Here is a 21,130-nt window from a genome sequence, read left to right on the forward strand (position 1 = left end):
GTTTGCGGGAGCCGAGTCAGTGTCGTTACAAAGCCTATCTCGTGCGAAGAAGAACCCGAGTCTGGGACGTAGAGGACCTCGTTGGAGAAGGGAGGGTCCGAAGAGGTTCTATTGGGATTTCCGACGAGGCGGCCGTCGTTGGATGTAGTGACTGGTCGTGGTCAAATGGTCAGCTAGGTTGATCGGGGCCAGAGGTGGAAGACACACAAGAGACAACAGCAGTACCGTTTGCGTCCTTTGGGGCATCCTGACTGATCACGACGGCCCCTGCTGTGAGTCAGCAAGCTGTCTATGAGACGAGTGGCAGCGGATCTTGCCGTCAGCGTAGCAAACGGGAAAGCCACCAATCCCATCACCGTATGCGTAGAGGTTGAATGATTCGGCCAGTGCCAGGCTCGTCAATGCAGAAAAGAGAATGAGGAACGAAGAGGAGACCATTAAAGAGGACTTTATTGCGGCACACTTGTGCGAGAAAAATGGATTGCTGCAGGTATGATGGACGGGGTGAGACTGCGGTAAGTTATCTATTCAAGCACACAGTTTTTATCTTTCAAGGTCGTCTAAAAATAACATAGATTTCGTACTTATCCAAATCAGCACAGTGTTCAACATTTAAACAAGCATTAGTGCCGTATACTTACGACAGCAGGGTGGGCACTATCTTCTCTCCTGTGTCTTGTGGCGCATAAATTCGCGCGCGGTCCTAGCCCTAACTGAGCTCTGATTCCACGACGAACGCGCGTCCTTATGGGGATCCCCCAGGCTATTTTACTGCTTTATACCCAGGGTGAGTATATCTTATCCTAGCAGCCAATAGATCATTCGGCTTCTTCGTCGAGACCTGTATCCCCTCCTAGCTAAACATCTCACTTCTTTCCGTCTCAACTCCAACATCTCGAGCTACGAAATGCTCGACAGTAGACAGCGGTGATCTGCAGGAAGAGTGGATTGCTCTCCTAACTTGTACTAGCTCTCTTAATAATTCTTCAGCATATCTTAGGGCCGGCAAACTCGTTTTTTTTTGGAGGACTTCCTACCGGCTAATAGCCCATGGTAAACCACACCAAGCTTAGATCTGCGCAGTTGATTAATACGATAGTAACCTCATCAGCCTAGTTTGTGTATCGAGCTGACGCATATCAGATTATCTCCGTACTATACTCTCCGCGTCATAGTTTCTAGACCCATACAGATGAAGTTGATCCTATTGCCTGCCAGGCCGATTCCGCACTCGTCTCCAGTGCCCATTATGTGCAATTACACGCCTTCGTAGTTACCGGCTGAGTCGGCATCGGCATGATATGCCAGTCGTTACCTATGTCAAACTGCGGGCCTATTCGCCCAGGCTATGAAGGCAGCAATTTACCATACGTCTCATGATAGAGTAACGAAAGTATGTTTGGCTACTACGCACAACATCGAGTTCTTCCATACGAATATTGCAATTCTGGCTCGTTAAGATACCAGATTAGCCGAGAGTTACTGCGGATAGATCTATCAATTGTCAATCTTCCATTATAGAGCCAAACTTCAGTTGCGGCTGCTTGTGGCCCGTCGTCAAAACTAGTTGACAGACTATCATACTTCTCGTCTGGGACTTTCAAGCATAATGCTCTTTCAGACTCATCGTCTTCTGCTATGGATTCCTGCCGGTATCCGCTGAGTCAGGATTTCGAGGGCTTTTGAAATGCTGACGCGGCTCTGGGACTTCCAGCTGATCAGTCCTGGTTCCCGAGACGGGAACTGTCAAGATAGTTGCCTCCAAGGTTAAGTGCTCTCGGGAAACGTGTCGTGTGAAGTCAAGCCTGGTAAAGATAGCTGTGCGTGTTATTTCAGGAGAGGGTGCCAGAGACGAAGGCATACAGTGCGAGAAGAAAGAATGTATGCACCGGACCAGGGTATATAAAAGAAAATAATTATCGCCTTGGTTATTCTATTTTCAGGCTTTCTTCGCTATTCACTCGTTCCAGGTTTCTTTATATCTCTGTTTGCTCGCTACTACATCAATATGAGAATCTTAATCCTTATATTGCAGTGCATTACAACAGCTGCAGCAACTACTTCCTTTCCTTCTTCTTTTTCTTCTTCCTCAACTCTCGCTGCATTTACAACATCCTCTTCTCTTTCCTCTCAATATTCTACTATTTCCAATACCAGTATCTGTGATGGCAACACCGCCACCAACCGCCAACAATAGTGCTCCTACGACATTTACACAGACTACACGACAACCGTCCCCGAAACGGGCGTAATTCGCGAATATTACTTTAATCTCGAGCAGATCACCGCATCCCCTGATGGCCGCGAGCGGTTCGCGCTGGCCATCAACGGCTCCATTCCCGGGCCCACCATAGAAGCCGATTGGGACGATACCGCGATCGTCCATGTCACAAATAGTCTGCCGGACAGCGCCAAAAATGGCACCAGTGTGCATTTCCACGGAATTAGGCACTACTACGCTAATCCCATGGACGGAGTCGTTTCAATCACACAATGTCCGACTGCACGGGGTAGCACGGTCACGTATAAGTGGCGCGCGATGCAGTACGGCACGACCTGGTATCATAGCCACATTGGACTCAATCATGGGAGGGGCTCTTTGGTGAGATCGTGATTCATGGCCCTGCGAGTGAGAATTACGACAAAGATCTGGGGGTAATGTTCTTGAATGACTGGGATAAGCACAGTTGACGAGCTGTACGACAATGCAGACCGCCAACGCTGGATAACGGGTTGATTAACGGAACCAACGTATACGGCTCTAGCGAGGATAATCAGACTGGATGGAGATGGAACACCACGTTCCGTCGAAGGCACAAGCTACAGGCTCCGCTTGGTGAATGCAGCTGTCGACACACACTTCAACTTCATGGTTGATAACCACACACTCACTGTGATCGCGAATGATCTTGTGCCCATCCAGCCGTATGAGACGACCGTTCTTGATATTGCAATGGGTGAGTCGACCCCATCCATGCATATCCTCTGCCTTTCCTGTCTTCATGCTAATCATATATGATGGTACAGGCCAACGCTACGATGTCATCATCACCGCCGATCAAGCCTCTGTGGCAGACAGTTTCTGGCTCCGAGCAATCCCGCAAGAAGCCTGCTCTGAAAACGAGTCGTCCGACAACATCAGAGGCATAATATACTACGGCTCTTCTACCTCGGCTCCAAAGACGTCGGCCTACGACTACGCGGACTCCTGCTCCGAGGAAGACCCCTCGAACCTCACACCGGTGGTGAACCCGCTAAGCGTCTCAAGCAGCCCCTTCTATACAAAGTCCGAGCCAGTAACACTCGGAGCCAACGCAGAGAATCTCTTCCGTTGGAAGCTGAATAGTACCTCGATGCACGTTGACTGGACGGATCCTAGCCTGCTGGAGATATATCGCAACCATTCAGTATCGACGTTTGCGAATACTAGTGGCGTCGTGGAGCTCCCCAAAGGCAAATGAATGGGTCTATGTCGCTATCGAAACGGAGCTCTCCGTTCCCCATCCCATCCATCTGCACGGACATGACTTTGTCATTGTTGCCCAGGGTACTGGCACTTACAATAGTAGCAGTGACAACCTGATCAACAACTGGGTGCGGCAAACCTGCCACGTCGCGACACGGCCTTGTTCAAGGAGAATGGGTACCTGGTTATTGGGTTCTACACGGATAACCCCGGTACGTGACTTATGCATTGTCATATTGGATGGCATACCGAGGAGGGCTTCGCGATGCAGTTTATTGAGCGGTACAGCGAGATTCAGGACTTATTGAAGACTAAATACTCTGAAGGACTAGAGGAGAACTGTCAGTCTTGGGAACAGTACCAGGAGGAGTATATGGTAGTCGAGGATGATTCGGGGGTTTGATCTGCCATTCTGTACTTAGGACGCTGTCTGCCCAGTACTGCCCTAGCTTCTCGGTCTGCATTCAGCAAGCCACAATATCCGGCTGGAAAAATTTTTCTTGCTTAAAGTAATTTTCACATAAGCTGGAGTAGGCTTGATAGGTAGAACAGAGCAGAGAAGAGCAGATCTCATCTGTGATAGCCAAGAGCATGAATAGATAATATCTCCTCGAATCCGTAACATGGCACTCACCGGATTCTACTATTGGCAAAGCCTCTGCTCATAGAGAGAGGACCGCAATTCTACAGCTTCGACGGCAAAGTAGAACGAATGCTCTGCCACTCTCAAGTATGATCCGCCTCAGATCTAAGTCAGACCCAGAAGGACTCCCAGAGCTAGCCTCTTGTTACAGTGAGGCCCATTGAGGCTCGAAGAAAATGAGCGTCAATCGCCTTCTCATTCAGGCTTCGAGCTTGTTGTCTTCTATTGACAATGTTCACACCTGGCAAACTCTCAATACTGGCAGAGAAACCCTGGACTGCGTAATCAAGAAGCCCCTTCATGGTTCTCATACTGCTGCGGTTCCCTACCACTCCAGTTGTCTTACCCGGTCCTCCAGCTGTCCTGTATGCTGAAACATGAGATTGTGCAGATGCTGTTGCTGCATCTCCGCTCTCAGTGGCGGAGATGCTTTCAGGTGGCAGTATACTCGGCGCTCGACTGTGGGTCCTGTCTTATCGAACGGGCCCTGGGATGTCTCTTCGCGGATGAAGGCATGAGAGAGCTTCGCATGCTGAAGACTCAGGCTGTACAACTGGGACGTCCTGGTCATGAACAAGCACAGTATATAAATTCTATCCTTAACATAGTAACTCTGAATCCGCGCTCAGCCCTGACATGCTAAAACACTCTCACCCACAATAATACCCTGCTGCTTCGGATATCAGACGCTCAGGTAGTCTCTATTTAGGAAACATGCAATCGCCAACTAGGGCGGCTAGATAGCGTACCTCCTTCAGTGCTCAAATATGAAGCTCTATAAGGCCGGGTTATTTGCATTCTGCTAGATAGATCACAGAACTGCTACAAGCCCATTAGTCAAATTATTAGAACCAGAAATCTGTCATGCACAATTGGTGAAAAGAAGCTGGGTTTATCATGAATGGATGTGGTAGTGAATGCCAAAAATACTGGCGTCAGAAGAAAAAACACAAACACAAACACAAAATCCCCTTGCCATTTCGTTGCCAGATTTTCTGGATTACTGCTTCAATTGACCATATTGGAGACCAGAAGAAACTATCATCTCTGATCCTACAGCATGGACGTCCGCGACGTCTCCTCGATCGAGCAGTACGTCCACCTGCTCAAGGACCAAGAACGTACTCTGCGCAATTCCCAATCGCACAGAGGCCAGAGCTGGAAAACAACGAAGCCTCGTGGCGAACTCATCAAGTCTTTCTGGGATAACTATATAATAGGTCGACAGGATACATTTGCACTGCCCGATACTTTCAAAGTCAAAACCTCTTTCCTGCCGCCGGCATACCCTCCATGCACCGCGCACATGGCGGACTTGAAGAAAGTCGCCATCAGTGACCTCCGCCTTGAGACCCATCATCGTGGATCGTACATTCTCCTAAGAGCTGTCACTCCGGTGTCAAAAATGACGGGAATCATGGTCATAGTGGAGGACGAGGCGAGCGATGTGCTCCTCTTGCAGCTCTACAATCAGGAGGAGCAGCTTGTGAAGGACGGCTGCCTCGTCGAAGGAACGGTGGGTTCTTGTAAAGGAGCCTTATTTAAAGGTTATGGCGGATGGAAATTATGGAATTCGAGTTGACCATCTCTCTGACGTGAAATTTCTGTCGGAACATGACGAACAGATCCCGCTGGCCTGGAGGCAAAAGGACACGGAATTCGACATTTCCGCCAACGACTGGAAACTGAAAGGCAATAAATGGTTCGACATGGGGAACTATCATCTAGCGAATGATTGGTAAGTCTAGCCCTCTGCGCCTTAGACTGTGCTAACAAGACCAGCTACTCTAGAGCTCTTGAGTCATCCCCTTCCGACGAGGAAGCCATCACAATCAGACTCAACCGTGCCCTTTCCTCCCTTCGAGCCCACGAGTTTGAAGCCGCGCTTCGTGATCTTGACATACAGCCGACAGACCCTAAATCTCTCGAGAAAGCCCTTTTCCGCAAGGCGCAAGCTCTCTACCATCTCGGACGGTTTCGAGAGAGCTGCGAAACGCACGAGATCCTCGCCAGACAGTTTCCAGAAAATACCGTCGCGAAAACCGAGTTCAGCCCCGCCAATGCACGAGTTGCCGAACAGCAGAAAGGTAAGTATCAGTTCAAGCGCATGCAGCGCGAGGCAGCAAAGCGTGTTCCACCGCAGCTCGACCACGCCACATATGTCGGCCCTGTCGCTGTGAAGATGACGGATTCTCGCGGACGAGGCCTTTTCACAACTGATGCCGTCAAAGCCGGTGATTTGCTCTTCTGCGAGAAAGCCTTCGCGCATACCTTTCACGACGCAAAGAATCCGAAACGGAACCTTAGCCTGCTACTCAACTTGGAGGCGAAAGCCATGACAATAGACACTCAGGCACGGCTCATGTCCCTGCTTGTTCAAAAGCTGTACACAAGAATTCAAAGGCAGGTGAAATCTTTCGGGATCTTTATCATGGGGAGTACCAGCCTGTTGATGTATTGGAAGTCGACGGCTTGCCCGTGGTGGACACGTAAGTCTTCAACCCTAACAACCCAACCAGCTCGGCTGGGCTGACATTACCAGCTTCCTCGTCGAGCGCGCCATGTCTCTAAACTGCTTCGGCTGCCCTGCTTCCTCTCGCGAATCCCACATCGAGAGCATTCGCGTCAAAGGACCGTCTGAAACCGGTGAAAGAGTGTTCGAATCATGTGGCATCTGGCCGCTGGCGTCGTACATCAACCACTCTTGCGACAGTAATGCCCGACGCTCTTTCATTGGCGATATGATGGTCGTCCGTGCGACTCGGGATATCCCTGATAACACAGAGCTGACCTTCTGGTATGAATCGCCATTGATCGACGGTCCCGCCGCGAAGGCCATCGATCTACGGCACTGGGGGTTCAAGTGCAGCTGCATCATCTGTACCGACATTGCTCAGACCAACAAGAACGAGTTGAAGAGAGGGAGAACTCTCTTAGGCACCTTCAAAAAGCTCTTTGACTCCCCCTCTCGCGTTCCGGGTCCCAGGCGACTCGAGGCTCTTCTCTCCAGAGAGGTCAAACAGTGGATAATTAGCACAGAGCACAAGTTCAGCAAGGCCGTTGATATCGCCCTTTTTGCGCACGCCTAAATGACCATAGTCTCGGTGAAGACGACGGCTTGGGGCGAGGATTCGTATACTGCCCGAATAGCCGGTTGGCTAGCGGCCAAAAACCTTTGCTGATGGCAAACTATGATTATATATCTATGCAATGCAATCCTGTGAGTAAAAGCACTTGTATATTGCGTCCTGATAGCTATTCTCAACGGGGGCTCCAAGATAATCATTTCCTATATTCAACAGGACATTTTCTCGCTATATAAATATCCTAGGGAGGCTTGACATAGCCCTTCCCTTTCACAAATGTCGCATGCCAGGGCACACCACCCTCATGAGTAGCCAACTGAACATAGAACTCCCCATGGGCCGGACCATCAAGGTTAGGCCCCTTTCCATTTCCAGCCTCGTCGGCGCGCTCATCGGCGTAGAAGAATCTGCAACAAGTAAACATCACTCAAACTGCACCCTGCCAGCTAGCACGTACCTATATCTTTTCTCCTTGTACAACGAATCCGCAGCCCCAACCCAGTACGCAGTAGCACTCTTACCAACACCTAGATCGAGAAATAGCGGGACTGGCACGATCCTCGTGTTGAGGGGATTGCCCGTGTATATGAATGTCTTCTTCACATCTGGGCTGAGAGTAGCCCAACCTTCAACAGCTTTCTGTGCCGCGACATACGGGCTGACGGTGTTGATGATTAGATCTACAACGACTCTCTCCTTGGGGATCGAGAGGACAGAGTCGTTGTCTGGTGGTGGGGTTAAGCTCGCTGCGTTGTAGACTACAACAGACGGTGCAGTGCCAAAGGCCTCCTTGACCGAGTCGAAGAGGGCTGGGATAGAGCCGGGGTCTGCAAAGTCTGCGGATAAGGAGAGATGCCCCTCGGGTGTTTTGGCATTGCTTCCGCTGCGGGACGCAGTTGCAATGTTGTAGCCCTTAGATGAGAAGGCAGCAGCGACAGAGGCGCCCACGCGGGGGCCAGAGCCGAGGATGAGAGCAACTGGTTTAGATGCCATGGTGAGGGATGTCTGGTGAAGAGAATGTGTTGGGATGTGAGAGGGAATCGATGTGTTGAAGACGAAATGTGGAATGGCATCGTGCTATTTATCTCTATACCATACCATCCATGCTGACGCCTTTGTTAGCGAATTTGTAAGCAGCTTACAGGATCGCGTCAGGAACCCCGCTCCAGCTTGTGGCACGTCAACGGGACCTGGGATGAGGAGACACACACAAGCAATGTAAGATGACAGATTGTGCGTTGGTCCGAGGACAGGCAGTCACTCTTGTGACCTATGTCGGCTTATCCAGCCCTGTAATAAGATATGGAAAGTGAAGTATCATATCAGTCCTTTCCCGCGTCACCCCAAGATATACTTGGAGTTGTGGAGTCATCATACAAAAGTAACCAGGCTGGAAATGGGTTTCAGCAGTATTCCTACCAAGTAGCGGTTCTGCCCGCGGTCTATGAACTGTTGTACTCAACCAAGGACGTATTGATCCAATGGATGTCCCGTGGCCTTGATAGTCTGCATGTGGTATTGCGTTATCAGAAGGAACCTGAGCTGCAGAAAGTCCCAAATGTCTGTAAATGCTTCTCAAGCGATGGACCTCTTAGCTCTTGCTTGTTTTGTGGCGCATCATTAGACTTCTAGAACAGGTGTGAACTCAGAGATCGGATTGGTCTAACATCTCTACTCAAAGCCACCGGTATCAGACCCACGAACCCCTTTAACCCACCTGTATGGGTGGCAGGAAACCAACGCTTCAATGGACTCCGTGATTGGGTAATTTAGGTGCTGCATCATTGCTATAATACCTGGAGTATAACCTCCCGGATGGCCGACTCCCGCAGCTGGAAGCGAAGACAGATAACGAACAAATCAACAAGATCGTGTCTCATCAGATGGTTCGGTACCTATGGAGTAGCGACCAGGAGCATGGAAGTGTCTACACTTCCGCTATGTATATGATGACAGCGTTGCAAGTATCATAAACGACCAAACGGCCTTAGTTTTGGGGCAATGTTGAGAGAAGGAATGGGGCCAAAGACATACCGAGAAAGTAGATGGAGACGTTGGAAAAGGCGAATACGTCAGCTGGTGACGTGAGAAATCCTCAGGCTCGCTGCTCCTATAGTGAACAAGACTGCTGCAAAGGTTCCTGTTTCACTATCTTAGAGGACAAATAGAGGCTGTCCGGCAGAGGCTGTCTTAACGAGTACAAGGTGAGGACAGGACAATAAGGCCATGTCGCAGCTTGAGTCTTTCCCAGTCTCAGGTTGCAGGGCCATCATGTCTTCTCTCCAGTAAACAAGGTCGCTTTTTGTGGTTTCCGTTTTGATGGATGTTTCGAAAGGCATGGTTCTACATCCAAGGCCCTCTGTGAAAGGCACTATGACGGGAATGATCTGTTGTAACTAGTAAAATACAATATCTATTTCATGGAAGGATTGAGAATTTACACTAGAATAGGGCAGAGTAAGCGTGGTGGGCAGGTCACAACCATGCTATAGGCAGAAAATTTGGTAAACGCACAGCCATTAAGCACAGGTTTATATGTACGAATTGACTCCGTCCTCTAGACATCGCGGCAAACCTTTCCTGAGATACAATGCGTCTAGTCGGCAGAGATAAGCTATTCTCACCTTTTCTACGCAACAACTCAAGAGTATTCCCAGGTCTTTCGGCGTTGGCGATGTGCTAATTTGAAAAGGCTTAAAAGACTGTTGAGACCCTTGATTATGTCCTGGCCAGCTTCCGAATGAGATCTGAACCTCACATACTTAAAGATGGACTGTCAAATCCTCGCCAGCTATTGCCGTCTCCTACTTTTCCAGGTCTGTCTGCTTCTGTATTTTCAACAAAGAGGCGAATTTTTAACATCTGGCGACTACTCTGGATTCACATCCGGACTACGAGCTTCCCGGGCCAGGTATCAGGCTCTGTGATGGAAAGGACGACACTGGCCTATATCTTGCCTGACCAACGATATCGACCAGTGGCCTACAGAGGCTGGCTTCAGCGTATAGATGATTTATTGTGGCCGCTGTCTATATCAATCGAAGGATACTGGATGCACTGTAAGCGCTTTACCATAACAGCGAGAGGACCAACCATTCTGCCATTTCCTGAAACCGCTACCGTCACTATCTCGGATTCGGACAGTCTCAGAAAACGGACAGGGAGGTTAACCAGGTCCAACTCAATGGTCCTGCCCGAATCTGTAATATGTACCAACTTAGCAGGCTCCATTCAAAAGTCCTACTTGAGCGAGAGTTGGGCCTGGCAGTATAAAGCTACAAGTGCGGCCCCAATCTTCCTTGGAGGGTAACTGAAATGCAAACTATGCGTCGAATGTTACTGGATGTTGTTAAGCCTCGCCTGATAGTACCTAAGCTATGTAACGAAGAGTTGAGTCAGCAATGAGGCGTTGCCTAGTCTGGTTCAAATATAAGCCCTGTTTAATGGACAACTATTCTTCTTCTGTCGGTCATCAAGCACAAGAACATAGGATTTTCCGGAAACACGCAAGCCTTGCTAGTTCGCAACACCAAGGTTATTTAACATTGACTCTGTGGAGCGTGCATCAAAGCAGCGTGACTTTCCGGTTTGTAATAGACAAGAAGAGCTGGGGGCTTTGAGAGGATATATATAACGACTCAATGGGAGCAACTTGTAATTTGGCGTGATCGCATGTCTACACCTTATGCAAGATGTTGGAAGAACCAACAATCGAAGTCTGCGCCTCATTCGTACACCCCTTGGCTTGTATAAACTGTGCTCACCAAATGCGCTACGCGTTATCACTAGCCATGTCCATAGGCCACAAGAACGTGACACGTGTGCAGCTTCAGTTGCCCTACAAAGCGATTGGCATTATATGCAATAACCCCCGCTATCGGTGGAATTCAATCGATGCAGAGGTAAATGACTCTGGGAATGACTGAATAGTTTTAAGGTAGAGAGATATGGGCCCCCGGTTCAGCCCTGGGAGCATATGTGGTCAGCATTAGTAGTTATAACCGACTGCGAGGACAGTTGCGATGTATTGATATTATAACGTCAGTCCTCATGATGAGAATCCACATATGGCTAGAAGTAGTCTTGGCGCGATATGGGTACCTACGCTTTGCCTAGAGCCGATCGCAAGACTCCTAATGACCAGACGTCTGAAATCGCCGGGCTCTCTGACGGTCGCGCTGGTTGCACCGGGTCCTGCTCGTGACTAGATCCTGAAGCGTGACAGTGGCTGTACGGATAGTGATCGTTCTACAACAAGGACAAGTTACTGAGTATTAGCTGAGTAATAGGATGAGCGTTCCCTATTGATGAAAAGTTTGACAAGGAGGACGGAGAGAAGGCCATGCGCTGAAGAGGGAGCGCGAACTTGTCTCCAGGGCTGTGACGAATGGATATAGATGGAACCAGGCGCCGGGTGGAGATGTCTTTAGAGGCAGAAGACGGCATGAGGCGTAATTATACTTTGACGGTCGGAGTACTCGGAAAATATAAGGAGAGATGAAAGGGCCGATGGGGCTTTCCGATTATCATTGTCATGGTAATAGAGTGCGATGAGGTTGAGGTCAGTGTTAGGATAGCCTTGTGAACTGGAACTTCTGGCGAACAGATGAGTCATCTGATATTGTATGATGAGGACGAATGAGGGGTAGGTAAGACCCGGAACTTTGTCTTGTGTCGAGCTGATGGAATATAAAAAGGGGGCTTTTGTCCAGTCAGACCTCCTATGTAAATTTAACATAATTGCTTTGGAGCGACTTTGGGAGTTCGTCGGAGTTGCATCACGTGACGCGCCGCCGAGTTACATATCACGTGCCACGCGTTTCGAACCGTGTTTGCCGAGTTTGTTGCGGGCCCATACGCGGCTCGATCGGCGGTCACGTCGCGTAAGTAGCTTCACGTCTTTAAGCAAGGCTTCGTCTTCAATCTCTTCCCATTCAACAATCTTTCTCCCTCCCAACCTCTCCTGCGTTCCTGCTTCCTGAGCTGCAGCTCTTCGACGTGTCGGATGAAGAAGAAAAGAAAAACCGGTCCTCCTTCCTAGCTTCTTCACCGCAACCTTTACCTCTTCTCCCTTCGCTGCTCCCTCGACCCGCGTTTGCAACCTGGACTCTACTCACGAATTCTTCCTGCCTACCTACCAACACATACTTCTTCCTGTTTCCTCGCCGACAGGCACATAACTCGCTTAGAAGGATCGAACGATAAGCCATTAGGCCACCACCTTGCTTCAATCCTTGTCCAACCTCGCTGCCGCGAAGCACATTCTTACCCATCCGGCCACCCCTCACGTTCCTTCCTCTCCACGTACTTTCTCTCCGGCTGGGATTCGAGCACGGAACAAACACCCTTCATAAATTAATTGGCTTAATTCTCCTGGTTACTGCTTATGAAAAAGTCCTTCTACTTGGTGGGATGGAATCTCAGGACGGTATCTCCGTCCGGCCCATGAGGCGTAAGTCACGATGCTGTGTCACTTCTCAATGCGTACTTACGTGGATTTGGACTCTAGTCAAGGTGCTCTATACATTCGACAACGATAGTAAGACGAATTGCCTAGCCCGATGGCCTCATCTCCTCGATATTCAGACCGCTGCCCTTGATGAGAAAACACACATTGGAGTGATCGAGCTCAAGACCTGCATTCAAGCCATTGTCTCCGCTAGGTGGGTGCCAGGTCTTGGAGGTATTCTGCGCTGAGTGCTAACGGATTGTTAGTCCGGAGTTGGTCGCTCAGCTGGGACAGGATTATACCGTCTACGCCTACGATTACTCGGAATATGAGACACCCCTCGTAGGACAGGGAATGCTATCATGGGTTCTGGCCTCGTCCTCTCCCACCCCGAATGCGCCGGCTCACCAATCAAAGACTATGGTAACCGGTCGGGTCTGCAAGAATGTGCTAGGTTTATTTTCGAAAGGCGCCCAGGAAACACTTGAGGTTAAACTGCGGTTGGTGCCGGTCCCGACAGCCTTCCAACGTGAATACCTGGATAGCATGCAGAAGTACCGGGAGCTCAGCAATGTCATTCCCCACGACTTCGATGCACAGGCCTGGACGGATTTCTTGCGTCAGAACCCCGGCTTGATGGCGCCCTCATCCCAGCAAGCTGCCCAAGCATCATCCCCAGTGGACCATTCCGGTATTGAAAGGTTTCACCAGATTCTTAGCGCAGGCTCCACACCAAGGGACATCGTGTCAATACCGACTCATCAACCATACCGACCGACATCACCTGCACAGTCAGCTTTAAGCACGGTAAGCAGAGTTCAGACGCCTGGAAGTCAATTCCCGATCCAGCAACAAGAACAGTCCGTACCACGGCCCCAACACCTTGAGCGAAGTCAGAGCGATGTTATCCGGCCTTCATCTAGTGCTTCCATGCGCGATGCCGATTTCCATTCTTATGCAAAGTCCAACCGCAGGGATTCAATACATTCAGGGTATGGTAGCTGCGAAGAGTCGTCGGAACAACAGCCTAGGAAAAGGGCAAAATTGTACAGGGCCGATGCTCCTGGCAAGGCCGACTTGAACATCGAGAGACAACCAAGCTCTTTAAGAGTGGCCGCTAGCACAGCAGCTTCCGTTCGTATCCATCGCCCCACGCCAATCAACCCGCTCATGTCTGCGGCTCAGAACTCCAACGAAGAACCCGTTCGTCCGCCTACGCCTATTTCAGATATGAACCACCTGCCCCGTCGCGCGCGCCCTCTTCCCAGCCTTCTCCGAGAATCATCGACGCAGAGCACTAGCCAGAGCACTCAGTACAATTCACCTTATGCCATGAGCGACGATCATCCTTCTGTTGAACCGACGACAACATCGCCCGAGGAATCCCGTTACCAGGGTCTATTTGAACCGTCCTTTTCTATGCCGTCCTCGCCGCCAATTTTGGACAACGCGCTGCCTGCTCGGTCTAGTCCTGTCCTTCCACCTATGAGGGCTGACCTGGATTCCGGATTCATGAGCACTGGCATTGACGACCTTCTGGACGATGAGCTCGGGCCGCCGCTTGACAATGCAAGGCCAGCGTCAAAAAACTCAACTAAGCCCACGCGAACCGTTCGTTCTGCGGCCCAAGCGAGTTCCCCCGCCAGTGTTGCTGGTATGCCAGAAGACCGTGTTATTGAAATCCCCGACAACCAGCTGGAGAATGGACCCGTCAACAGCATGGAGATGCCGGGCAGCGCAGCGCAAAACGCTTCCGTCAGCGGCGCTGAGAATTTTCCTGTCAGTGGGACCCCCCTTGAGCAGCAGCACCAGCAGCAGGTGAAAGATGCCCCAGTCACCTTGGCCCGTGCTTCTAGGGCTACTTCATCGCGACCTTCTTCACGCGCCAGTGTGAGACACACGCCGAAGCCGCTAGCGCCGGCTCCTATATCCCAGAGTGAGCTGGAGCAACTTCTTAACGCAATCCCTGAAAGCGATCCCGTCTTGCCAAGTGATAGTGCGGCCGCAGAGACTCCAGCTCCGACTTCTCTCAATGAGGACGGCAAGCCTCGCAGCGGTGCCGGTGCCAGGCGACTAAAGCAAGTTAAGCAAGTCCAACTACGCCTCGAAAGGTGCATCCGCGAGGGACAGGCGCCACCATATTGTGAAAACTGTGGCGCTATTGAGACCCCTACTTGGCGCAGAGCTCACTCCAAAGTCTTCGAGGGGAGCGAGGAAGACGCCAATGAGCACACCAAGGACCCTCTGGTATTTTTCTGGCAGCCTGTCGAGACAAACGAGCAGGGAAAGGTCACAAAGTACAAGGTCTACAAGAAGAAGTTGACTGATGACGAAAATGATTTTGCACTGGTCCTACTTTGCAACCGTAAGTAACGAACTCTAAGCGCTAGCTATCCATATGTACTAATGATTCCGAAGCTTGTGGCATCTGGCTTCAGAAATGCAAAAGCATGCGCCCTGAAAATAGGTGGAACAAAGCCAGTTACGAAAAAAGAAAACGACCGCGCAGGACCCGCAAAGATTCCGGGCCGCTTTCGACTAATAAGCGCCCCGGTGGCCGCAGCACAAGCGAGCCGTCTAAGCCAGATGCTTCCTCACCAGGCGTCTCGGACGCTTCGAGCCCAGCAGCTGATGACGATGCTACCCCGGGTCCGGATAATGATGCCGGTAAGGCGAGCGAAATTGAAGCACAAAAGAACGATGATGCTCAGGAACCGTCAGCAAAGCGCCGCCGCGCAAACAGTGCAGAACCTCGCAAATCATCTGACAGGGCAGGAAGCCGCTGGGATGAGGGCGATGCGAGGGAAGCGCTCCGGCGGGCAATTCAATCTAGCCCTGCTAGGAATCTTGCAGGTGGCAATACTTCAGCCCCGGGTGAGAGAAACCTGCCTCCCAAGCCAGTGAGGAGAGTATTGTTTCCTAATTCGCAGAACGAGGGGGGTCCTTTGAGAGCATTAGGCGACTCGGTCTTGAACAGTCCTAAGCGAAGCTCACGCGCGTCCGGCGTCCAAGAAGCGAACAAGGAGCCTGGCGAGAAAGAGAACCAGGCTGCGAATGACTTAGACCGGCTCTTTGAAAGTTCCTCTTTTGAATTTGAGCTTTGTGCTAGTCCCACTCCTAAGCGACGAAACCAACGCCTGACCACTTCGGACAAGCGACACTCACTTCCCTATATCTCGCCTGTGAAATCTCGAAGAGACGGAGCTGTGGATATTACCCCAACTCGAACTCCTGCACGCCGGCTGCAGCGCGTCCAGAGCAGTCCTGGGTCTGTTCCCCACCAGAACCGAACACCTGGGCGATCTCGCTCCCTTATTCCTGACCTTCCGCCAATGTCAGATGATATCTTCGGCACAGCCGCATTTCAAGGCATGGACGAGATGATAGTAGATATCTTCTCCGACAATGCCAACTCGGCGATTCACACAGATCCATTATTCGCACTCGATTCCAGAAACGTGTCGAATAATAACTGGGCCGATTGGCTCCCTTCTGATCTTTCCCCATCCAAATCGGACAGAAACCAGAACAATGATGATGCGGACATCATCAACGCACTTCTTTCTGATGCCGACATTCAAAAAGACATGTTCCAGTACCCTGATCCTCGAACCCTTGACTCTGGCTTTTTCAGCTCAGATGCGGTCCAGGCGGATGGAATGGCCCTCGAGAAAACAATTGTGTCCAAGAACCAAGCCACAAACACGGAACAGGTTTAGACACATCATGCGACACGATTTCCTTACTCTATTTCAGCTCACATCACTTTCCCCGTTTTCCTGTTTTCCAGCGAAGGCGTTACGGACTTTTTCTCGGACTTATACCACAGGATAGCTCTTGTGAAATTTATGGGCGACGGCAGTCTCATTCGTTTCTCTTTCTTTGATAGCTCGAAGGCTTGGATTATGGTCGATTTTGTGATAGTATTACTATTGAGTATACATTGATTGAATATCAAGATTCGAATCATCCTTCTTCCATCAGTGTACGATTGTATTCATAGAGCCATTAGGATGTACACAAGAACAAAATGAAGGCTTAGGATCCCATGATCATGGTATATTGCATTATCGGACATCAGCTATGTTCATTTCCATCCCCAAAATCTCCTACCCACCAGCCTGTTTTTCATCTGCACGGGGTATAATTTCAATCGCGGCGACTGATTCTGTTCGCCGTCTTCGTTTGCCGTTTGTCATGCTCGCGTACATCAGAGGAAGCTCTTCGTTGCTTTTCGGCATATGGTCAAAACGATGACAAGGTACAGCAAATTATCCGCTTAAGAACAAGTAGAGCCGGGCTGAGTTTGTTCATTCAGCCGAGTCATAGAAAATAGGCTTAAGCCGATGCGTCACATCAACAACCTTCTCGTAGATCTTGTAGTCTGGATAGTATGTTAGCAACTGCTCCTAATGGGAAAATCGTTCCTGGAGGAGAATATAAAGTACCACAGTCAGCCGGATTCCCCCAATCCGTCGTGGCCAGAACACGGATTCCAAGACCACCATCAATCTCCGCAACCTTCCCTACGACCTCAACAAGCTTCCCCATCTGCAGATGTGAGTCGGGCTTCAGAATCAACGTCACATCGCCGTGTGTCCCGCAGGTTATTGTTGCTGTTTCGCCGTGTAACGCTGTGACCGTGCCCAGGAGTCGGACTGGCGGTGGGCTGCGTGGGCCAGAGGTGGAGGGGTTGAACGCGTGTAGGTGTGAGGGGAGAATGCGGGGTGTTTGCAGAGACATTTCGGTTAGAATTTATCGTTGATTTGGTTTTTCTGGATGACTAGCTGAGGATAGACTGGGCTTGTGCGTGAAGGGAAAAAAAAGATGTGGTGTTGTAGAGTGCAGTTGATGATTCCACAATGTTAATCTGGAGTAGGTCCTAGGATCTAAGCGCGTACGCTGACACGAAATCATGTGACTAAGCTAAGTGCTGAGCTAGACCGCCTTGGCGTTATCGGTCCGAGCTTGAGATTGAGAATGAGATATGCGCCGTCAATGTCATAGCCCGTCTTGAACGATATTTATGCGTTCTAAGTCAGGATACGCTCTGTTTTTCCCTAGACTCAGAGTTTATGTTGCAAGGAACTCGGATGCGACGCAGTGGAGCTCATTGAAACCACAATTGAAACCACACCATCCTAAGGCCCGATTTATTTCTCTCCAATCTCAAACCAACTTCTCGCTCGGCGACGATTGGAAATACAGAATACCATTAAAATGCCGCCCCCATTCCCGACCTCCCACCGCGGGATGACCGCAAACCCCCAGAGACCTGCGCGATACCGACCTGGAAAGCCAATCGCGGAGGAACCATCCTCCGAAGAGGAGGAAGAAGAGGAGGTAAATGAGGAGGAGATTCAGCGGGAACAAGAAAGGAAGAGACTAGAGCAACATAGACAGAAACAGGCTGCCCCAAAGGCGACCTCTTTCCCGGGGACGAGGACTGTGGCAAAGGACATTAAGGATGTCAAGGTTCAGCAGGAAGACGATGATGATGAGGAGGGGTTCGTTACTGAGGAAGAGGACGAAGGGGCTGCGCCTGCTCGCGATACTGTGACAGCTCAGGTAGCAAAGCCCGCTAAGAAGGAAGAAGAGGAAGAGGAAGAGGAAGAGGAAGAGGAAGAGGAAGAGGAAGAGGAAGAAGAAAGTGAAGAGGAAAGCTCCGAAGAGGAAAGTAGCTCCGAAGAGGAAGCGCCCCGGCGTGTCTTCCTCCGCCCAACCTTCATCAAAAAAGACAAGCGCACCAACGGCCCAACAGACCACCAAGGCGCAGCAGCTGCAGACTCCATAGCCGAAGCCGAAGCGCGCAAAGCTCAGCGGCAGGAGAAAGCAGATGCGCTAGTTCGAGAGCAAATTGAGAAGGATGCCATCGCGCGCAGCTCTGCGAATAAAGCCTGGGATGACGATGAAGCAATGGCAAACGAGGAGGCGGCTATTGACGATACAGATGGAAAGGATCCGGAAGCTGAATACGCGACCTGGAAACTACGAGAGTTAAAACGCATCAAACGTGAGCGTGAGGCTATTGAAGCGGCAGAGAAGGAACGCGAGGAGGTCGAGCGCCGGCGGAATCTAACAGCAGAAGAGCGCGAGCGAGAGGATCAAGAATTTCTCGCTAAACAGAAAGAGGAGCGCGAGGCTTCGCGAGGCCAGACTGGATATATGCAGCGGTACTTCCACAAGGGTGCATTTTTCCGCCCCGATCTCGAGAAGGAAGGTCTTGATAAGCGGAATGTCATGGGCGCGCGATTCGCAGACGATGTTGCTCGGGAGACATTACCGCAGTACATGCAAATTCGAGACATGACGAAACTCGGAAAGAAGGGCCGCACGCGGTACAAAGATCTCCGGACTGAGGATACGGGGAGGTTCGGCGAGGGGTTTGACAATCGACGAAGGCAGGAAGCTCCGGTAGGGGTTACGGACGAACGGTTCTTGCCTGATCGAGGATTTGACAAGAAGGGTCCCACTGGTGCGAATGCTTCTGTTGTAAGGGAGAGGCGTAGATCACGGTCGAGATCGAGGTCGAGGTCGAGGTCGCCGAGAAGGGATCGAACAGGTGAGCGAGGAGACAGTCGGGATCGCTCCCGGGATAGGTATCGGCCGGATACGAGCAGCCGCAGAAAGAGGAGTCCTTCGCCCTATGAGGATCGAGACAAGAGGAGGCGCATGAGGAGTGTCTCCTAGGTAGTTCGCTATCATGTATTTCTATGGCGTTTGAGGTGCACATATTGAAGCATGGGCGGCCGGGTTGCATGGCATATATTGTGTATAAAAGGCCTTTGATCATAGTTCACTGATATTTACATATGATCTACTGAGACAAGCATGATATTGCTTTGGGTATCTCTTGCTATAATCTGCGCTAATGGACAAATCTTGTTCGTCTTAGAGCATCGGGTCACTTGCTTGTTCACTCTTGATCTCACTTACGCGGGATAGAATCCTTTCCCAATATTTCCTGGGCGGCTCTATTCCATATGGGCAGCCGTATCGAAAGATCGATACAAGGCCCCGGAAGCCTCCATTCCCGCCCATCTGTCAGGGGCATATCGTTACAGCTCCTCCAATAACTTAGCGTTGACCCCGTCGTCAGATCGCTCATTTGACACCCGCCCGCTCCAACACCTTTTCTCGCTCCATGACACTCTCCCCAAAACGTAACAGGAAGATAGTCCGGCTGGGCCACATTTCCGTCGGCTGATTATGCGCCGTAACCTTCGCCTCAAACCCACATCCATCACAAACACCTTCAATGATCCCCGCGACAAACGCGGCGCAGTTCAGCTGGTTCATCTCCTTCGGCACACTGATATACGTATTAACAAGCGGGTCATTATCTGTAATCATGTACTCGTTCGGCGTATCTGGTGACACTGAATGCTCAAGTGCGTCCGCAGGACGGTTGAATAGGAGTCGCCAGAGAGGCCCGTGAATGAGATGTAGAAGGGGTAGGATGCGAAGCGGTCGATTAGGCGGTGATGCGGATGTTGAGGAGCTGGAGAGGGCGGAAGAGGAGCTGCTGGACATTGTGCGGTAGAAGAGGAGGTCGAGGAGACGGAGGCCGAGCGGGTAGCCTTGTTCGTTTAACCTGGGCGGCGTTAGCCTCTTCACTGGACCTCAGACTCAGCTGCAAAGCTGAACGCTAGCTCACCGTCTCTCCAAATCCTGTATACCTGTCACCCGCCTTTGAGCGTACGTGACCATCTCTCCGAATAAGAATGCAAAGCTGGCGCGGCTGGACTCGGCATTCCGACTGCGGTTAAGGTGTCTGTCGTATATTGTTTTGCGGTTGGAAGGGACGCGCAGACCAGGGTTTGTTTGTGTTGGTGTTTGGATCTGTGGTTGTTGCGCGAGTTGCTTTTCCGTCGGCGTAGTTGTTTGTACGCTGCTGCTCATAGAGAGCATTGAGGAGCGTCGTGGGGGGTGCGACATGGTGAGCGGCGCTGAAAATCGGAGAGTATTAGTTTACTGGCCCCGCAGGCTGGAGGATATCAAAATTCGTGGCGAGTTGTGTTATATGGCAAGCATGGTGATTCGTCAATAGTAATCATTAGATAGAGTGGTCTTGCAAATTCACAAGGTCGTCGTTGAGTTGCAGTAGCTCAGTAGATTGGCGGAGACGGAGGCTCTCGCTACGGCGAACTACAAGACATTTTGCGCAAATTGGGGCCGACTCGAAACTCTGAATCTCAACCAATCCTTTTCCGACTGCTCCATGCAACTAGGAAAGGCGATGCATCGCTATGAACATCACCGGTCTGCGCCTTGCTTGGCGACAGCATGCTGTGGCTCAGTAACTTGGTCAAAGCGACCATGAGCTATTTACTGTGCCTGGGTCCGCAAGGCACTGTTATTGACACTGGCATCACAGGTTTTCTATCACTCAACCAGGAACATTCACCGTCTCCAACCCAACGATGATGTGGCTCTATCGCCTATTCACTGGGAAGAGCCGTGAAGAAATTGAGGCCCAGAGGCAA

At 50.7% G+C, this 21,130-nt stretch overlaps 7 protein-coding genes across 7 annotated transcripts; 4 read left to right on the forward strand and 3 right to left on the reverse strand.

Moving 5' to 3' along the window:
- Positions 1–2,008: 2,008 nt before the first annotated feature.
- On the forward strand, positions 2,009–3,869 carry BDW70DRAFT_152744 (Cupredoxin; the record flags this gene model as incomplete). Its single annotated transcript, XM_073739492.1, has 7 exons — positions 2,009–2,156; positions 2,220–2,602; positions 2,696–2,732; positions 2,790–2,957; positions 3,028–3,407; positions 3,454–3,594; positions 3,720–3,869. The coding sequence occupies 7 exons, from the start codon at positions 2,009–2,011 to the stop codon at positions 3,867–3,869; spliced, it is 1,407 nt and encodes a 468-aa protein (XP_073592911.1).
- Positions 3,870–5,169: 1,300 nt separating this feature from the next.
- On the forward strand, positions 5,170–7,198 carry BDW70DRAFT_162878 (TPR domain protein; the record flags this gene model as incomplete). Its single annotated transcript, XM_073741208.1, has 5 exons — positions 5,170–5,625; positions 5,735–5,847; positions 5,892–6,547; positions 6,574–6,598; positions 6,652–7,198. 5 exons carry the CDS (start codon positions 5,170–5,172, stop codon positions 7,196–7,198), a joined length of 1,797 nt encoding a protein of 598 aa, XP_073592912.1.
- A 235-nt stretch (positions 7,199–7,433) lies between these two features.
- On the reverse strand, positions 7,434–8,228 carry BDW70DRAFT_99946 (uncharacterized protein; the record flags this gene model as incomplete). The annotated part of the gene is made up of 2 exons (XM_073745375.1): positions 7,653–8,228; positions 7,434–7,602 (listed from the first exon to the last, which is right to left on the reverse strand). The coding sequence occupies exons 1-2, from the start codon at positions 8,186–8,188 to the stop codon at positions 7,437–7,439; spliced, it is 702 nt and encodes a 233-aa protein (XP_073592913.1). The 5' UTR covers positions 8,189–8,228.
- Positions 8,229–12,607: 4,379 nt separating this feature from the next.
- BDW70DRAFT_162880 (putative GATA transcription factor (Ams2)) lies at positions 12,608–16,363 on the forward strand (the record flags this gene model as incomplete). The annotated part of the gene is made up of 4 exons (XM_073741209.1): positions 12,608–12,647; positions 12,705–12,858; positions 12,911–15,009; positions 15,063–16,363. 4 exons carry the CDS (start codon positions 12,608–12,610, stop codon positions 16,361–16,363), a joined length of 3,594 nt encoding a protein of 1,197 aa, XP_073592914.1.
- A 564-nt stretch (positions 16,364–16,927) lies between these two features.
- On the reverse strand, positions 16,928–17,492 carry BDW70DRAFT_99958 (putative ssDNA binding protein Ssb3). The gene is made up of 2 exons (XM_073745376.1): positions 17,093–17,492; positions 16,928–17,028 (listed from the first exon to the last, which is right to left on the reverse strand). Exons 1-2 carry the CDS (start codon positions 17,385–17,387, stop codon positions 16,955–16,957), a joined length of 369 nt encoding a protein of 122 aa, XP_073592915.1. The 5' UTR covers positions 17,388–17,492; the 3' UTR covers positions 16,928–16,954.
- Positions 17,493–18,236: 744 nt separating this feature from the next.
- Positions 18,237–19,408, forward strand: BDW70DRAFT_142286 (microfibrillar-associated 1 family protein). Its single transcript, XM_073737906.1, has one exon. The coding sequence runs from the start codon at positions 18,561–18,563 to the stop codon at positions 19,332–19,334; it is 774 nt and encodes a 257-aa protein (XP_073592916.1). The 5' UTR covers positions 18,237–18,560; the 3' UTR covers positions 19,335–19,408.
- Positions 19,409–19,462: 54 nt separating this feature from the next.
- Positions 19,463–20,726, reverse strand: BDW70DRAFT_142287 (trafficking protein particle complex subunit 5). Its single transcript, XM_073737907.1, has 2 exons — positions 20,302–20,726; positions 19,463–20,238 (listed from the first exon to the last, which is right to left on the reverse strand). The coding sequence occupies exons 1-2, from the start codon at positions 20,580–20,582 to the stop codon at positions 19,749–19,751; spliced, it is 771 nt and encodes a 256-aa protein (XP_073592917.1). The 5' UTR covers positions 20,583–20,726; the 3' UTR covers positions 19,463–19,748.
- Positions 20,727–21,130: the final 404 nt, after the last annotated feature.

The sequence above is a fragment of the Aspergillus foveolatus genome (genome assembly GCF_047715535.1).
Source record: "Aspergillus foveolatus strain CBS 279.81 unplaced genomic scaffold BDW70scaffold_58, whole genome shotgun sequence".
NCBI lineage: Eukaryota > Fungi > Ascomycota > Eurotiomycetes > Eurotiales > Aspergillaceae > Aspergillus > Aspergillus foveolatus.

What these genes read in the sequence shown, in the direction of transcription:
- BDW70DRAFT_99958 (XM_073745376.1), bottom strand. Translation starts at nt 17,387, where the DNA reads ATGTCTCTGCAAACACCCCGCATTCTCCCCTCACACCTACACGCGTTC. An exon ending in GGGGAATCCGGCTGACTGTG is followed by an intron (nt 17,029 to 17,092) that starts GTACTTTATATT and finishes CATACTATCCAG; the next exon opens with ACTACAAGATCTACGAGAAG.
- BDW70DRAFT_142286 (XM_073737906.1), top strand. Translation starts at nt 18,561, where the DNA reads ATGGCAAACGAGGAGGCGGCTATTGACGATACAGATGGAAAGGATCCG.
- BDW70DRAFT_142287 (XM_073737907.1), bottom strand. Translation starts at nt 20,582, where the DNA reads ATGTCGCACCCCCCACGACGCTCCTCAATGCTCTCTATGAGCAGCAGC. An exon ending in ATACAGGATTTGGAGAGACG is followed by an intron (nt 20,239 to 20,301) that starts GTGAGCTAGCGT and finishes AACGCCGCCCAG; the next exon opens with GTTAAACGAACAAGGCTACC.